General features: G+C 39.7%; 1 protein-coding gene across 8 annotated transcripts in view; it reads right to left on the reverse strand.

Moving 5' to 3' along the window:
• MOCOS (molybdenum cofactor sulfurase) overlaps nucleotides 1–18,032 on the reverse strand; it is a 271,527-nt gene that overhangs the window by 19,973 nt on the left and 233,522 nt on the right. For 7 of the 8 annotated variants that reach the window (XM_068671172.1, XM_068671165.1, XM_068671168.1 and 4 more), the window contains 3 exons: nucleotides 15,407–15,853; nucleotides 9,120–9,282; nucleotides 2,717–2,798 (listed from right to left, as the gene is read on the reverse strand). In XM_068671172.1, coding sequence (XP_068527273.1) covers nucleotides 2,717–2,798; nucleotides 9,120–9,282; nucleotides 15,407–15,853 — 692 coding nt within the window. The remainder of the gene's footprint in view (nucleotides 1–2,716; nucleotides 2,799–9,119; nucleotides 9,283–15,406; nucleotides 15,854–18,032) is intronic. The other variant, XM_068671171.1, reaches the window with a different exon arrangement.

Consider the following 18,032-nt stretch of genomic DNA (forward strand, 5'->3'; position numbering starts at 1 on the left):
GGATAAGTCTTCAGCTGCTGTTCTAACTTTTGATTGTGGTGCAGCTTGGGATCCCTCTCCCCACTTTGAGACTGGACAGATGCCCACCAAGCTGCTTCTAGTCCGTGATGTCCTAGAGCTGAAATGAAACACTGGTACTATGAGATGCAGGCACTGTGGCACGAAACAGGAGTCAAAACATTTATCTCCACATCAGATTTCATAATCTGAGGTGAGCACTTCTTGTGTCCGTGGTGGTCACTGTGTTAGGGAGAAGGCAGCTGATGAGAAGGCATGAATCCTTCATGGTGACAGTACAGGTAAAACAAATTCCCCATATAGTTTTCCTCAACATAACAGAGGTGCTAGGGATATTTCAATTTTCTGCTGAGCCAACTGCCTCTATCTGTCTGCCAAGGCTTAACACAGTATAAGTCAGGATGAAAATTTGGACATCTTTTTTATTTGTTTACTCTTCTGAGTCACAGCGGCTGAGTTGGAGACGCACAGCATTCGAAATATTTCATCAAATGTCACTGTGTGTTTCTGTATTTCAGGACTCCTAGGTTTTCAAATTGCCATCCCTTATTGTTGGACCATTTCCTGAGCAAGGTCCGTTGTCTCTTCAAGGTCTTTTTCAAAGTCCTTCTCCTGTAGCTCAGTTCTGTTCATTTTCTGTTTGTATTTATTTCTGGCAAGTATTCCTTTACATCTGTCAATATTACATTTTATTTGGCACATGCCAGACAAGTTATAAAGGAGGACATAGTCCTCTCAGATTTTACTTGCTGTCCACCTTGAGTTCCCCACTCATCTCACTATTAATGCCATTTAGCTTCGTTGCCTTACAGCTGGCCCCTCCAGCTACATAATTTACAGAAGAAAAAAGGACAGCTGAAGTCTGAATATTGATCCCAAAGGATGTAATACATACATTCACCCACAACAGGTTCAGTTCACCTTGCTTTTAGCTATTCCTTTGTCTTATTCTACCACTGATGTTGTTCCCTTGACCCTTTGATATTGTGGCTTGTCAAAGAGCAGGCTGTGTCCCTGCGTATTTCAGCAGAGCACCAACCCTGAGCATTTAGGGCTTTCTATAACATCAATAATATTAATGCTAGCTTCTACTTTCATCTGACCAGTGTTAGAAGTTATACTGAAAGCCTTGTCTCACCAAGGTGAGCAGCACCTGCTGATGGACAGCCCCTGCTGAGATGAATACTACCACTGCTGAACTGCCTCACAAGGGAAACGGGGCCTCGCTAAACTTTTGTGGCTGCTGTCAAGTTAAACTCTCTCTCGTGACTGCCTGTAGATTTTATGTCATGTGCTACCTCAGCGTAAATTCAGAGTAACCACTTACACCATCAGAACTGGTGAAATCGGAGGCAGAATTAATATGTGCAGAATACCTTCAGTAGCGCTTCCTTTTGAATAAAAGCCTATAAGGTTTTGGGCCCTCTGCTCACCTCAGACACTTTAGAGAAGAGACTCTGGACCACAAATCACCTCCTGTCTGTGCTACTGCAAAGCACTGTTTTGTTCCTATTTCTCATTTCTTGGCCCCAAATTTGGCAACATATTATATACACATGGAAAGAAAGAGAACCTAGGCTATTTCAGAGCAGGGCCTGTAATAGATGGGCTAACCATGGGGAGGCTAAGGATGAGTCAACACTGAGGGAAGTGGGACAGATGGTTGAAACAAATGACTCTTGGGTGAATTCCACTACCTGAGGAAAATAGACTTCTGAGGAAAAGATCCCCTTTATCATCTGAATAGCCAGTAGAAAAGAAGGAGAAGATCATTTCCTCCATGGCTCCATGGGGAAAATGGCCAGGAGTTCTGCTGGTTTGTTCATATTACCCTCAGAGAAGCAAATGTAAAGCATTACAAAGAGTTGGTTAAAAGAATAAATAAATCTGTCTCTTTTAGTTGGACTTACCGTGGCACCCGGTGAAAAGAAATGTAGTAGATAATGCAAATGTACTTTAGGAAGGCACTTGATACACTGCCACTCAGAAAAATTAATAAGACTGGGAAGTACTTAGAAAATATGATGGATAAACACTTAAGTTCACTGATAGGAAATTAATTTATTCATAATGTTATATTTCACTGAAGTGCTGTGTCTTTTGATTTAGAGTTAATGTTATTTCACATAGTCACCTCCAATCTTCCCAAGCTTGTTAAAGGGACACTGATCAACATGGGTGGTCAAAACAAATTAAAAAGGGTTGTAAATATAGAAAGCCGTTTATAACTTCAGTGGGTTCTAGCAAATGTGAATCAGTGCAGCGTGAAACGGGCAAAGTTGACAGCATCATTACTAGCAAATGAATGAACTGAATTTCTAGAGTCTAGATAAAGCCTCTGCTTGGCATTTGGAAGTAACTGGGGACACCTTTCCCTTTTTGCAGCCTTGGAGCAAGTAAAACAAAGATCTCTCTTATTCTAGTTAGTGTCAAGTCATCACAGTCTCTTGTAGTGCCCCCTCTCACCCCCCTTTTTTATTTTTATAATTATTTTGTTGTTTTTTATCAGACACGCTGCACATGCCAAATTACCTACCTAAATCTCTCTTCTCCTGGCCCCTCGAATCATTGAACATTTATTGATTTCCACCCTCCCTCTCTTTGTTTTAAAGTAGTTTGCTCCTGAGTGTCTATCTGATCATGTCCTGAGTGTCACTGCGGCGACTTGGAGCTCAGATTCCCCTCTGCTCTCACTCACCTGTGAGAACAGACTTTACTCTCGCAGATCACAGCCTCTTTTCCAGTATTTTCTTCTAGCGATACAGATATTGTGTCCATGCCTAGATGGTCAGACAGAAAACAAAGTTAAAAATCAACATTTATGCAGAATCACAGAATTATGATTAAAATGCCTTTTTTTTTTGCACTTGTTCATAATCACAGCAGCCACCCAAACATTGTGTGACAAAAATCCCCTTCCTCTTTGCTAGAATTATATTCTCTGCCTGCAGGTGGCTCCAAATGACAATGCAAAAAGCAAAGGCTGCAGATGACCTTGGTAACCAAGCCACATTGAGGAATATACATGTACAATTTCAGCTTTGAGTGAATTAATTCTCCGTGTATCTCAGGCAATGGAACTGTTACAGAACTACTGCCTCAACCATGATTTCTGCTAAAAGATGAGTTTATTGCTGTTGTGCTACTTCTAGCAGACTGGGAGATGAGATAATTACTGTTGTGTTTTTCTTTTGGAGTGGTGGGATGGACTGAACAGAAAGACGGGGGCATGGAAGAGAAAAATTTCACACAGACTGTTCACGAAAAGAAATATAATGTGTCATAAAATTATAATAATTTAAGTAAATATAAAATGTATAGAAACCACAAATAGAGGAACTATTTTGTTTTCATGTATCTATCTCTAAGTTTAAACCAGATGATGAATCGCTGACAATGATCTATGTTATTAGTTTCTTCCATGATTTTCATATCTTTAAGAGAATGAGCCAAAGGGATGGAAAGCCTGCCGTGGTTTATTAGAAGGAAAAATAAAAGCTGGACAGTATTGCTTTTTGTTAATTGAAAGCAATAATCTTAAATGATGAACAAAGTGTGGTTGTGTGGCTGCAATGAATACAACTCTTTCATTATACTGCAACATAAACCAACAAAGACTCTGATCTCCCCTACTCCAGTTTTATATCAGCACATATTTATTTCATTCATTATTTCCTGCTTCTTGCTTGTCCTACAAACAAGAACTAAACTCTACTAGCTCTGTGGTATGGTGAAATAAAATAATTTTTTTATTGTTGGAAAAGGAATGAAAGGTAATTCAGAGTTGCGATAGCCCACTACCAGCTCTGGTCCATGCAAGTTTTCACTACAGAAAGGCTTCCATTCTTTATTTAGCCAGTGATGTTAGTATACTTCAGAAGCGAAAACAGAGGAAAAGTTGGGTTAATTTAGCAAAAGTAAAACATACAAGTAATAAATGCATTGAAGGTGCTTGCAACAACCTGAAAAAAGAAGCCAATTTTGTCATCTTACAGACCAGAACAAATGCTCTTGTACTTTGAAGCATTTGAACATTAGCATCATTCCTTCTGGAAGAGCAAATTTTGAAAGTTTTTGTACTATATGTGCCCTTAGCTGTCACTTTTTTTTTTGTAAAAAATAATTTCTAAACAAGGCATATGCACAAAATTCCTTTAAATAGTCTCGAGGCTTTAAAAAGCCCTGCTTTCATACACCAGCAAGTGTATCACATTTTTATTGAACAATATACATTTTACAGTGATGTTTAGGTCAGTTAAACATTGTTAATTACAATTTTATTCTATCTTAAGGCAAAAAAATACAGCAGAATGTTGCCAGTTACTAAAATGTAAGAGCTGGCATTCTCCATGGTCATTTGCTTGATAATAAAATTCACAGATGTGCTCGCAGTATTAATATATATATAAAATTATTCCTGTCTTTATAGCTCCTATTTTCAGTCAATGAGAAAAATTAGAGGTCTGTCATTTCAATAGACTGAAATATAAACTATTCATGTACATTCTTTCATCAGTGTATGCACATAATTCCCATTATTTTTATTGGCAGTAACACATGACCATTTGAAGGCAGAATAAACTCCATAAAGTGTAATTAGTTGCTCAGTTTTGCAAGCATCTTTCTACTCCAATATTTTAAAGGGCCTTCACAACACTTAAAATTTCTCAGTCTGCAGTGGCAAACTAAGTCACAACTTGCCAGAATAATGCTGAGTGTTAGCTAAAATGTAAAGAGAGAAATTAGTCTTGTACAGAAATGTATTCTCATGCAAATTCTATTTGGCTTACTTTTGTGTGGTTCAGGAACTAGTGCAGTGCTATCTATGTCCCCACATATTTGATGGAGCAGGACAACAAGATTTTCCTTGATTCTCATTCAAGCAATACATCTTTTTGAAATAAAGACTCTTTCTCTAAGCTCCTGTGAGTTTAACTATTAACTACTTCAGTGGAGGCAAGCTGTCAAGATAAAAGAAATTATTTTTCTGCATGGGATTTTATTTAAAATGATACCAGTTTTCTTGAAGTGGGTCCTGTGCTGGCCAGGATTTGGTGTATTCTTCACATCAAAAAGAATAGGAAATGCCTGCTAACTACATAGCCTATGAAAATAATTGTCAAAATCCAGAAATGCAGTTTCTCAAAATTAAAAACTCCTTCCCTCTACCAAAGTAAGGCACAGCCAATGGCAAAACAAACACAGGCCCTTCTTCATCCTCTGCTGTCACTTATCCCCTTTGTCAGGAGCCAGGTGAATGCCCGGTGCAGGCCAATTAATTTTGCAGGCATGCCAGACCTTACCTAAGCCTTTGAGAAGTTTTGGCCTTGTCTGGAGTCCCAGTGTGACTGTCCTTGCTACCCAACAGCAGGACCATGCCACTAGGTTTGTCAGACAGTGAGTCCATCCATCCAAGGCTGGTTGTTAGACAGGCTGCAGAGATACCCTACACACAGGGGCTGAAGAAAGCACCTGATGTAGTGTCTCAGCACGGGCAGGATTCAGCAAAAAGGTATTAAAGCAGTTACTGTTGCGCTAAATCACACCGACACATTTATTTTGTTGGACAGAGAGGACGGGGAATATTAAACCATATTGAAATAAAATAGCTATAAACAAATTTTTCCACTAATGAATATTTCTAGAGGGAGAGGAATGGGCATGCCTGGAGGGGGACAGATTCATTGTGTTTTAGAAGCAGAACAGAGGAATTCTTTGCCATAATCTAATAGTAATAACAGCAAGGTGTTCTTCAGAAGGGTACATACTTCAGCTAGGGTGAGTTGGCTTTGGGCACTTACCAGAGGAACCTAATCCAGGAGCACAGTTGCCTTAGGCTCTCTCTGTCGGAGAGACACCTCCAGATAGCAAAACACGCCTTAGATGGAGATCATCGCCACAGTTTGCTCTTACAATGACAAAAGCACAGATGATAGCAGAGAAACTGGTAGGGAAAGCACAGTAGTTTAAGTCTCAGAGCAGAAAGAAGGCAGGTAACTTGGCTGTAGCTGCCACCTGGTCAGCTGGAAGCAGATGGGTTTTCACATTCAGCAGAGCAAGAGGTGCAGTGAAGGTGCAGCTTGAAGTTTCTGCCTCCCTTTTTTTTTCTTCACCACCTCTATCACCCACTCCTCACCGCCAGAAGTGTCCCCATCACCATGCCCTCACCCTGGTGCCCCCCCAGCAGGCTGGAAATAGTAAAAATGTGGCTCTGTTTGGTCAGAGAAACGGGACTGAAAGAAAGGAAATGGCAGAGAAATTAGAATTAGGGATCCGAGTGTTTTCCACATACCAACACCTTCGTAACCTTTTGCCTCATGAATGCAATGAAGTATGTAATGAAGACAAGGACAATAACATCTACGCACAGTTACAACCACAGTGGAGTCACATAAGTGAAAAAAAAAATAAAATAAAAAGAAATGGAAACCCTGCACAGGGTCTGTGCAGGCAGGGGGAGAAGAGGAGGAGCTGGAGGAATCAAAGCTCCTCTTGGAAAGACGTATACTGCTACAGCTGAGGAAAGGCAGGTCGGGGTGGTAGCAATCCCCTGGGAGAAACTCACAAAGCAATAAAGCTGGAAGAGACCTGGAGGTGGCTGTAGTCAGCAGGCTAAGTGCTACAAATCTGAGGTACTGTTAGCCAGGGAAGGCTCTCTGAGACACAGTACAGCCATCCTGGCTCAAAGGGGGGCTCCTGCTCCTCACCCCAACCATCGCTGCTCCAGCTACGTGCTCAGCATTTGGCCTCTCGTGCTCCATCAGCAACACACTACCGACAGGCTGGGGAGACTTGTGAACAGCCAGCAGTGATTAACATGAGACTTTCAAGGAAGGAAAGTCAACTAATTAAATTAAATGTCACAGCATCGCAGACTGGCTGAGGTTGGCAGGGACCTCTGGAGGTCATCTGGTCCAACCCCCTGCTCAAGCAGGGACACCCAGAGCAGGTTGCCCAGGAGCATCTGCGATGCAATGCCTAGCATGAAATGATTTGAGTGGGAGATATAGCAATGACCCCTGTATCTGAAGGGATAAAAGAAAATAATAAAAATTTGATATATACAAACAAGTCATGAGTTTAGACTGCAGGAGAGTGGAAAGAGAACAGAATAAATATTGCAACAACTTTCTACAGATGTATCTGCTCGGTATTACCCTGCCTTTTCATGTGTGCCCATCACTGTACTACCTTATGAGCAGTAACCTCTGGAATAGTCTCTCCAAGTAAATGAGAGACATTATCTCACTACTAAGCTTAAAAACAAAACAAAATAAAAAAAACAACAAAAAACTAGAGGTTGTAAGTACACTACTGGAGTAAAAAATAGCAGAACTACTCTAAAAAGAGGGCCCAGACCACCGTATGTGCTAGGCTTACAGTTATCTGGAGTCATTATACACAGAATAAAATATACCAATAGATCACAGAATCACAGAATCATTAAGGTAGGAAGGGACCATGACCACCTGGTCCAACCATCACCCTACTACCAATGTCATCCACTACACCACGTCCCTAAGCACCAGGTCCAACCCGTGTTTGTCTAGAGATAATGTGTTTGTTTACAGAATGTGATGCTAGTAAGGAAAAAAAACAAAACAAAACAAACCCCCCAAAAAATAATCAAGAGTGGAATGAAAAAATCTAAAGGTCCAGCAGAGCTGAACTTCTGAAAATGTGAAGGATAAATAGAGAAGGTTTGGACAAGACTCCACATTGCATCGACAAGCAGGAGGTACTGGCAAAAAAAAAGTGAGATGGAAAGGAAGCGAATTTCTAGAAATTATTATTTCTGAAACAGTTGGTAATTTACAAGTTGTCAGAGAAGGTTGCATATGCAACTATACTACACAAATGTGCAATGTGCTCCACATCAAATTGAAATGAATTGACAATACCTTTTCAAAAAATAATATAGAGGGAAGAGCAGAAAATAGCAGGCTTTGGGACAGTGACCCAGACTGGAATTCCTAGGAGTAGACAAGATTGTGCTTGGGATTTGAAACATGCAAAGAGTATTCAAAAGCTAGTGGAAGTACCCAAATGTACATTTGGCCAACCTGACAGACAAAAGAAATCAACTGGTCAGACTTGATTTTATAGTGGGTATTCAGACAGTTGAAGGGCACAACAACTGTACTGTATAAAGAGAAAAGCAGCTGTAGTTACAGAAGCACCCATATGGAGTTCTAATTAGGGGTGAAAAATCGGAATATAACTACCCTTGTTTTGCTCTAGCTGTGGAAAATGTGAGCACATGTATTATTGACGGTTAAGACATACAGGGTGAGTAAATGTTAGACCGCAGGGAAGTGATAAATGCCATTCAGCCACATGCAAACTTGGCATTAGTAATGACTTTTGTGGAATACAAACCTATTCCACCGTTTAGTGCTAACAGCACTGTTAGGAAAATAAATAATTCCTACCCCCAAGTAGCAAAGGGCTTTCCGTAATGCTTTCCATACGGTTTTCTCTCTCTCTTTTTTTTTTTTTCTCCCCTCAGCAGAGACTAAAAAGTGTTTTGATGAATCCAAAGAAGCCCAGGCATCATGCTTTTTTTCTGCCTGCTAGTGCAAGTATTTAACTGAGCTAAATAAATAAAGTTTGGTCCTTATCTTAATTCATATTAATTCCCACTGAAGACTCTACCCCTCTAGTCACACAGCTGCTGGAAGGGGGACAGCTATAAAATGGGAAGGTCTTTGGCCAGGGTGTTTGATGTTAGACTCCTATTCCTTCACCTTCGCAGCAGTAACAGTCCCTTCAGGCTGACGGACTCCCTTTTATGATGTGGAGGGACAGATTAGTCAGTAAATTTCCACATTTATCAATTCACAGTTCCTTCCTGGAGTATCCACTTTATGGAGCACATATGGAGTCGCTATCTACTTTCTGCTTGTCCCAACAAAACACTAGAAACTACCCAGGGCTATTACAGCCTCGGCTTTCTTTTTGCCTACATTTGGTAGCAGAATTTGTCCCTTGAGTGAGCACGCATATACAGCATTCAGTACTTTGGTTCCTGCATATAGGTAGTCTCTGTGTGTAAGTTTGACACCAGTAACGAAGGGGGAAAAAGGATGTTGTTTACTTACCTTCTGCCTGAATGACCATAATCTTTTGCTTCAGATCAATTGAGGGATTTACAAGACATAGCCTTGGCTCCTGTTTCTGAGTCAAGCAAACTCCATTCTGATTTACAACCATCCAGTTACGGTCATACAGCAAGCCCTGGTTTCCTACCGGCCATTCTGTAACCTGGAAAAGCAGCAGGAGGGGATGCAAAAGTTTAGAAAATGTTGGCTGCATGATACATTCATACTGAAAAGACAAGAGAGGGAAAAGAAACCACTAATGAATTTCCTTGAAATCAGGAAAGCTTGTGGAAGCCACTGTCAGCTGTTATAACAGAAACCTTAATTGCAAGTCAAAGATAAAGATCTCACTGGAAGCAACTGACAGAATAGAATGGAGTTACTATAATTTGTTGCATATTATCATACACTTTGATTTAACAGAGCCATGAGAATACAGCAAACAATCACAGAAACACTCTGAAAGTTGTTTTCTGTTTTATACTCAGCCATTTTTAGGACCACTCCCCTCAACAATTTTCTTTTAATTCACAAAATATGAGGCTTGCATGTGAATTTTATGAATTAGGGCAAAAACAAACAAACAGAAAGCAAGGAAAATGTGAAATTCAGAATTCTGAATAAACTTCCACATTTTTCACAAAGCTAAAACCTCTTTATCAATGAATCTTATCTGAGAAAACATCCACTGCTGAGATTTCTTGTTTAGTAAGTGCATAACAGTTTTTCCAAATCCCCTTGCAACAAAACACGTGGTTGTCTTTGCTATCTGTCCTTCCACTGCTTCTATAATGCTCTTTATTTCCAATAGCCTATACAGGCATATTGTCCTTGCCTTCATGGGCATTTTTCTGGTGAAAAGAACAGATGTTACTGATGCTACACAGATGGTAATTTTGAAATCAAAAAAGGGAACAATTTTAGTAATGCCTTTGGGTGATATTAATAACTGCTTTCTCCTTCAGAACATTAAAATATTAATACCATTATTTTAACATAAAGCTGGGCATTTAAACACACTGTTTCAACTCACATATGCTTTCCAATTGTAGCTGAATATGGAGAAAAGTTCACCACAGGTGAACTTTGTTGAATTCTTCTAGAGAAGCTTAGCACAGCTCACATGAATTAACTGGCAAAAAGATTTAGCAAAAGGTGTTGAGAGAAAGGTATGCCAGACACAGCCTGATACTCTGAAGAAAGCATGGCTTGAAACAGTGATTGGATTAATTAAAAATTACAATTTTGTTTAGCTCTGTCCAAAACGCCACAGAACCCACAAAATCCCATTCTTATAAACTCTTCCAGGCTTTGGAAGAGCCCTCAGCAACAGATTGACACCTAGGGCCCGACTAGAGGAAGCTGAGGGCAGGCACTCAAAATGTCCTGAAAGTGGACACTGAAAGCATTACAGCTGAACTAGTTCCTCTAAATATTTTGGCCACTATCAACTATGTGAGCTATCAACTATATAGCAAACAGAAAATAATGGAAAAAAAGTAGAGTAGATATGTATTTTATCTACCTACTTGTTTTATAATACTTTTTGGTCGTTTTCGAAGTGAGTGTGGAAAAAAAAGTCAGTCAAAATTGGAATCCTTAGGTCTGATAGTGTCATCTGAAAACGTGTTGTCCAAGCTCCTCAAACTACTAGCACATAAAGGATGTGAACCTCTGCTCTGTCTTTTAGGAGAATACTCATAGGCCAAAGACTGCAATATCAGCTGTAGTGCAGACTTTTGTCCTTGCTGGAAATTATCCTTCAGAGATGCCACTGTTGTTTGGTTATCCTGTATAATTAGATTTCAAAATGCATTTTGAACAGCTGGTGATCATCTAAGAGCTGCAAGAATTTCCTGGTAACAAATCTCCTTTCCAAAACAGAAGATCACTAATCAGTAATATGTCCTCCCATGGATCCAACAGATCATTACAGGATTTGCAAGACACAACAAACAGAATAAACAAAAAGATCGGAAAAACACAGAAAGAGCCTAAATACAGTGATTTCTGGCTCCCAATAACAACATTCAATTGCTTCGCTTCCACTGTAGGACAGCAGTTTTATTCAGGAGACAGTTTAGGTGTATGCTTACCCTTCACTGAAGACTACAGTTTTTATGAACAAAACAAAACCTTCTTGTTTAATCAGAGCTTTGGATAATTCTTACATGTTCATAGGCACGATGGGGAAAGCTCAGCTAATGAGGCAACAGATATTTGGAAATAATCAGCACCTTCCATTTAAAATACCTCTGGTAGGTCCAAAATACTGGCAAGTAAGTCCAAGCTCCACTCTGAGATTCAGCACACAACTATAGGAGTTGAGTCCATTTTCCCCCTTCCTCTGGGTGTCTACTGTTGTAAAAAGAATAATACCTAAATGTGCCCAGCAGTAAGTTCCTTTTCTCTCATGGATATCCCTAGTAGACAGTCTAGTGCCCTACTTTCTCCCCACGTTTCAACTTACTGCACTGCATGTTTGCTCCAATAAATAAAGTTGCAACAACCAAATAACTGTGTACCCTGCCTTGGACAGAGAGTCACAGTTGATCATGAAATAATCAGAGCTGTTTTGCTGCTAATACTGGAGGTAAGTGCAGAAGAAAATAAAAATTTCTATTCTCATTAGCATTTAAGCTGGCGACCTGTGCGGACCCTCTCCCACCAGTGTTTGAAAGAGGCTGAAGGGATTGTTCAAGGACTGCAAGCAACTTAGAGCAGTTCAGAGCCTGCCTGCTCTGCTTTCATCTGAGACATGAGAAGAGTGATTCGATTCGGCTCCCTTGGATTACATCTGAGATGTCTGCCCCGGGCCAGCAGATATGACACAGGCTGCAAAGAAGATCTGCATCCTGGTGGACCAGCAGCAGGAGGTAAGGCAGGGCACTCAAACAGCACTAAATATCTACATTCAGGCAACTAAAATAGTGAAGCGAAGCAGCCAGTGAAGCTTACTGCAAAGTAAAATAAAACAGGGTAGCTTCCATCACAGTGAGCAATACTGTATCGCACTGATTCCTTAAGGTTGTCTGACCATCTCTGCTTGAGACAAGTTAGACAGAAAGACAGAAAGCAGGGACACCACGATTTTACTGATAGATGCTAACATACACCTTCTTTCCCAGCAGGGCGGGTAGGCTAATCATCCAACATAAGGTCTTCCCTACCTGTCACCAGCAAGGACCACTGCACCGAGCACAACCAGTACACGGTGTTCTACCTTCTTAAGCATTTTTTCTTCTTTTAATGTAAGAACATCCATTGCAAAAACATGGTTTTGTTTTTTTTTTTTCTTTTTAAGATTTTTCTTTGAAATACTTTGCGCTGTATTTTTCCTTAATTTGCTGCAATGTCATCATGTAGGCTAACACAATTTTCAAACACATTAAAGCAATCACCGAACAGCTTTTAAATTATGCAAGTTTAAAAATGTTAGTGGTCTTACACATAATTTAACTACTGATCACTAAGAATTTGCATTGTATTTTGAATTAAAAGCTAATTTGTCTTCTGTGTTGAGCTGCAATTTTTATCCTCTGAATTCTACTGAAAGAATAATAAAGTTATTAATGTTTAAAGTCCTAACCTCTTTCACTGGGCACACTGCACTAAGTAATTATGCAAAATTCATTGACATAAGAGATGTTCATGTTTAAAAATGCATGTTTAAAACATGTTTTTATGCTGGAAAAGAAGAAAAATGTGGTCAGGGACACAGGGTACTCCTCTTTTCTGCTTCTCCCTGTTTAATAAAATAATTGTAGGGAAATTAAAGCACATTTAAGACATTCAGCTAGAATATTCTGCCCTCTACTTCCTGAGCCATATGTAGGAAATCCATGTAACATCACTGAACAGACAGTCCCGTGGCCAGGAGCACTTGATGAAACATACATGCTGCAGGAGCTAACCAACCTGCAGTAAGCTGAAGACCTTAATGCTTCATCCTCCCAGCTGCCAAAGCATGCTCGTCACTCTCATTTTCTTGGGAAAAGTACCTCCTGCCCTAAAACACTTAGAATAGACTAGAGAAATCAGAGTTTAGGTAAAGATAAAGAGGAGATTATGTGACTCTAAAGTGGAGATCAAACTTCTGTGAGCTTGTACTCATGTCCTCATCAAGTCTGTCCTCCTGCCACTAATCAAGTCATCTGCCCTGCAGCCACCAAGTCAACGGGTAGACTTCTCTGGCAGATGGACGAGGTCCTGCACACACAACTAGGTGGAATCTTCTACTCCACATTTTATTTTAGGCAAATGCAAGTGATCATCTACTTCCCAATAAAGCCCATTTGCTACACACACAGAAGGTCTGACCTACCATATGAGCTGGAGGCCTGCACTTGAACTTACAAATCTATGAGATTCTGATCTCAAGAATCCAAGTACAGGATGAGTGAATTTACTGCAGCCTAATTCCTAAACCACTTTCAATTTTTCACATCAACTAGCTTAGAGCTACCTTCTAACTGATAAAAATGGAGATAAAATTTTAATAAGGAAAATATTTTTCCTAACTTTCCAACAAGTACAAAGCATTTAAAAGGTATTTTGTATTAAAACCATTATACTGAATTCTAATTCTTGGCTTCTAACTGAAGACCATGAGAGCCCATTCCTTCTGTTTTATCCAACCTATTCCTCCTGTAGTAAATGGAAAGAGACAGAAATATCCAGCAGCAATTCATTTTCCTACTACAGATGCCTATTTTATGATAAGATGAATTAGGAGGTATCTACCTCTCACTGCTTAAAGAATAATTACCTTCAGAGGGGTAAGATCAAGTAAGACGAACTCTGCTTTCACTGTGGGTCCACTAACTGGGACAAGAAGTACGCATGAAGAATGGGGATTTCCCCCTCCATATAAAACTCCAGTTCTGTCTGCCAGGGAGTGCCAGGTTTATATGCATTTATCAACTAGGGTAGTTTCCCCACAGAGCTTGAAGAGAGGAAAGCTGGCTTAGTTTGTGGGAAAACATAAGCTGTCTTTCATGCTGAGGTATGTCTTACCTGCTCCTGGGTACAATCATTTCAAAGCCTTCCTAGCACTGAATGTTGTGGTATGTATCTCATAACATTGGCCTGCATGTTAAAAATAGAATTTAACCCCAAAGGGACCTGAATACTGCTAGAACATATTTCAGCAACTTCTGTAGAGAGCTTCTGCAATAAAACTATAATACCTGCAACACTTAAACAGAGGTTAAAATATTCTCACAAGAAATGTGGGATTACTTTGATTTTCTAAACAGTTTGATTTAGTGGGAGGTTAGTAAGGCGTGGAAAATTGTTCAGATCTCATGTAATGCTTGAGATTGTGCCTCTGAATTAGAAACATTATGAGCAAAACCAAGTTTAAAAATGTAGTTGTTTTGTTGAACATGCCATAATACCCTTTGCTTCAATTCCCCGGATTCTTTTTGCATTAAGAAAAAAAAAATAAATCACAACCAAATCAGCTGAGAAGCAATATTTTAAATGCAGGTGATTTGTCACTGGATTTGACCCCAATTTTCATTCAGATGTGAGACAATGACCTAGACCAGCAAGTTTTCATAGGGAAAGTTATACTGTTATTGACATTCATTAAATCACTTCCCAGTATGGTACTAAGCAGAGTCACATTCTAGGTCATGTGTGGGCCATACACCTATTTCATCATGCATTATTTAAAAAAAAAAGTCACAGCTAAGGTGACGATATTATTAACTTGGCAAAAAAGCAATTAAAATCTTCAAAGAGTGAACTTTCAAATAGCGCAGCAACACTTAAATGTCATATTTCTGTTGCAAATGTATTTTTAATGATAACATTTCTTTGTAATGTAAATCAGCCTCCTCTCAATTATAACATGTTAATCAAGTTATTTCTCAATTGCTGCCTACCCATCAATGCCTTCAAGTCCATCACATGTCATTCTGTGAAAGCATACTAATTACTTGATTATATTTTAGTCAAGTTTTGCAAATCCAACTGTTTTTTTTCTTTTTTTTTTTTTTCTAAGACTGCATATTATGTGCAGATTTGTCTGTTGGGGCGGGGAGGAGGGAGAGCTGAAGACGCATCTCATTCCTGTAACTTCAGTCTAATTGAAAAACTTTGAAAGTGCCTTATCATGTAAGACTTGATCCTAGGAATTGGAGAAAAGGAAAAAATGGTTATCCATATACTATTTCCTAATATCTCATATACATGTTATTCCTGGTTGACATGTTCAACAGCAATAATGAAAAAAAACACAAGGTTGGGATGAATATTTAAGAATATATTAAAACATATACCTCAAATGCAGAGCAGGATTTGATTGGGTAAAGGAAAATGTTGGTGACGGTAACGGGGTTGCCATCTCCTCTGTATGCTGGCACCGCAGTCTCAGAAATAGTTGCCCTTATGCTTTCCGACTCAGACTCCGCTGGCTGCCAGTCAACAGTCTTCACTGTCACAGATGAATTATTCCCAAATTCTCTGTCTGAGATGTGTGTTCTTGGAGACAATTTATCTGCGTTCTTAAAGTAAGTGCCATCATCTGGGACAGGCTCTGTTGTCAGCTTTGTAACAGAGGACTGGAAGGGAATCTCAGTGTCCGACTTGGAGAACCTGGTGGCTACGATGAATTTCAAGAAAGTCTGTGCATCTTCAAAGGAAGACATGTAGCCAAAGGATATTCTCACAGAACCAGTGGGACGTCCATCAATTATGTCTATATCATCTCCACAGACATGGCCAGCCTAGTTTGAAATAGGAAGACAAACAGAGCTACTATGACAGACCTTCTTACTTTACATAGTTATTCACTAGTCTGTTAATTCTAACCAAAAAACTGTTTTCAGAAATACACAGTTAACCCATGAATACAAAGAGAGAATGAAGAAAAAAAATCCCATCTGTCTTATTACCTTATCAAGCTGGGAAGACGATTGTTTTGAGATGCTTGCCCTATTCTACCTTAAGGCAAGAGAGACTTTTCAAAAACTTATGTTAAGAATCAGAAGAAGTTTGCACATGCCAGAACGTCCTGTTAGCAAGGGCAGTCTCCAGATATATTCCTGTCTCAACTTCATTAGTTCAGTGAGATTCAAACTGGGACATTACATTTAGATAGGTGAACAAACCACTAGACTTCTTGATATTTGCTGTCAGAACAGTTCTGTTTTGGGGGTGTCGAGAGGCAGGAGACCTTTTCTCCATTAACACCAGCGACAGGACCCGCGGGAACAGGGTTAAGCTGAGGCAGGGGAAGTTTAGGCTTGACATCAGGAGGGGGTTCTTCACAGAGAGAGTGGTTGCACACTGGAACAGGCTCCCCAGGGAAGTGGTCACTGCACCGAGCCTGACTGAATTTAAGAAGAGATTGGACTGTGCACTTAGTCACATGGTCTGAACTTTTGGGTAGACCTGTGCGGTGTCAAGAGTTGGACTTGATGATCCTTAAGGGTCCCTTCCAACTCAGGATATTCTATGATTCTATGATTCTATATAATCAATCGCTTACTCATGGTTTGTCTTAAAACCAAGTGGACAGATACACTGCTAAGAACTGGTCTGGGACATTTAGCAAAGCAGAGACTTGAATATAAAACTGGAACATCCAAAGTGAGTTCCCTCATCATTGTGATACCCAGTAAATTTGTCTTGCTGATCCAGTCAACATGTTGCTTTCAGGACAGATGGAAGTAGCCTTCCCCCTAACATTGCTTCATTTGAAAAACACAGGTTTCAGCTCATGATAAACCTTTGTTGAAAAAATTGTCCCTCAAATATCATAATATTGACCTCCAATAACCTTATATTTGATGTATCTTTCATACAGCACTCCCCAGAAAACTCCCAGGAGGTGGAGTGGAGCAGAAGTTTCTCCTTCAGTTGAGTAGGTCAGTGAGTGCTGCCACTCACTTCCAGTGAGATAAGCCAGAAACTCCCTTCGATCACCTACCTAACATTAGCTCACCAATGGACATGAGATTTAGTTCTAAGTCAGCACCCTTATTCCTTTAAATGCAGCAGCTGTTTTTTTTTTTTTTTTTTTTTTTCCCTCTGAAATTCATTTATTTATGCATTTCTGTTAAATAAAAATAGAAGTGTGAATAGATTATTTACATGAGGGCTTTTTAAAGCAAGGAATGTCACAGTTCAGTGAACACAGGTCCCACTTTTTCCAGGAGAAATGAAAAAAAACTATGTCAAAGCATGCAATGCAGTAGCAAATATTGTAATGCACTGGAACATAGCTTTTATTCGTGACAATAGAGCAGAAGCAACATTTACAAAATTAGGTTGCATCTGTTAATATATGTGGAACACTTCTGCCAAGTATTGATTGATTGACTGATGAGAGAGGTTCCTGCTGTGCAAATAAGTAAATGAGTTCCTACCTAACATCCTAAGAAAACTAACCACAATTCTCCAGGGACCCTTGACGATAGAAGGTCCTCCCTCACAAGCACTTTGAACATGGAAATCTTCATCAGGGGAGGAAGAACACAGTCAGCACACTGGGAAAAGGCAAAAACAAAGTACATACGCCAGTAATATGAAAAAAAGTCTTCCCCCTACAAAGTAATGTTGTCAATAACTCATCCAAATCTTTCCAAAGGACTGGCAAGACTGTCTCAAAATAGTAAGTGGTTGACTGTACTACTTCATCATACCACTTGTGGCAGATGAAATGTCTGTAATTTTGGCTTTTGTGTTTAGCCTATCCTGGTTAAGATGTTGAGCTTTATTAACATGATACAGACCCATATGAGGCTTATCGAAATCTTCCTCTGGTGAGAAGAAACAAGATTAGTGTACCTGGCCATTTGGTATTTTCTGCTTTAAGAGAAGGGAAGAGCTTTTCTCCTTTCTCTAATTATCCTGGGGAACCTGCACCCTCTTGAAAATTCAAGCATCACTCACCTGCTCTTA

The sequence above is a fragment of the Anas acuta genome, chromosome 2 (assembly GCF_963932015.1).
Source record: "Anas acuta chromosome 2, bAnaAcu1.1, whole genome shotgun sequence".
In the NCBI taxonomy this organism is placed as follows: domain Eukaryota; kingdom Metazoa; phylum Chordata; class Aves; order Anseriformes; family Anatidae; genus Anas; species Anas acuta.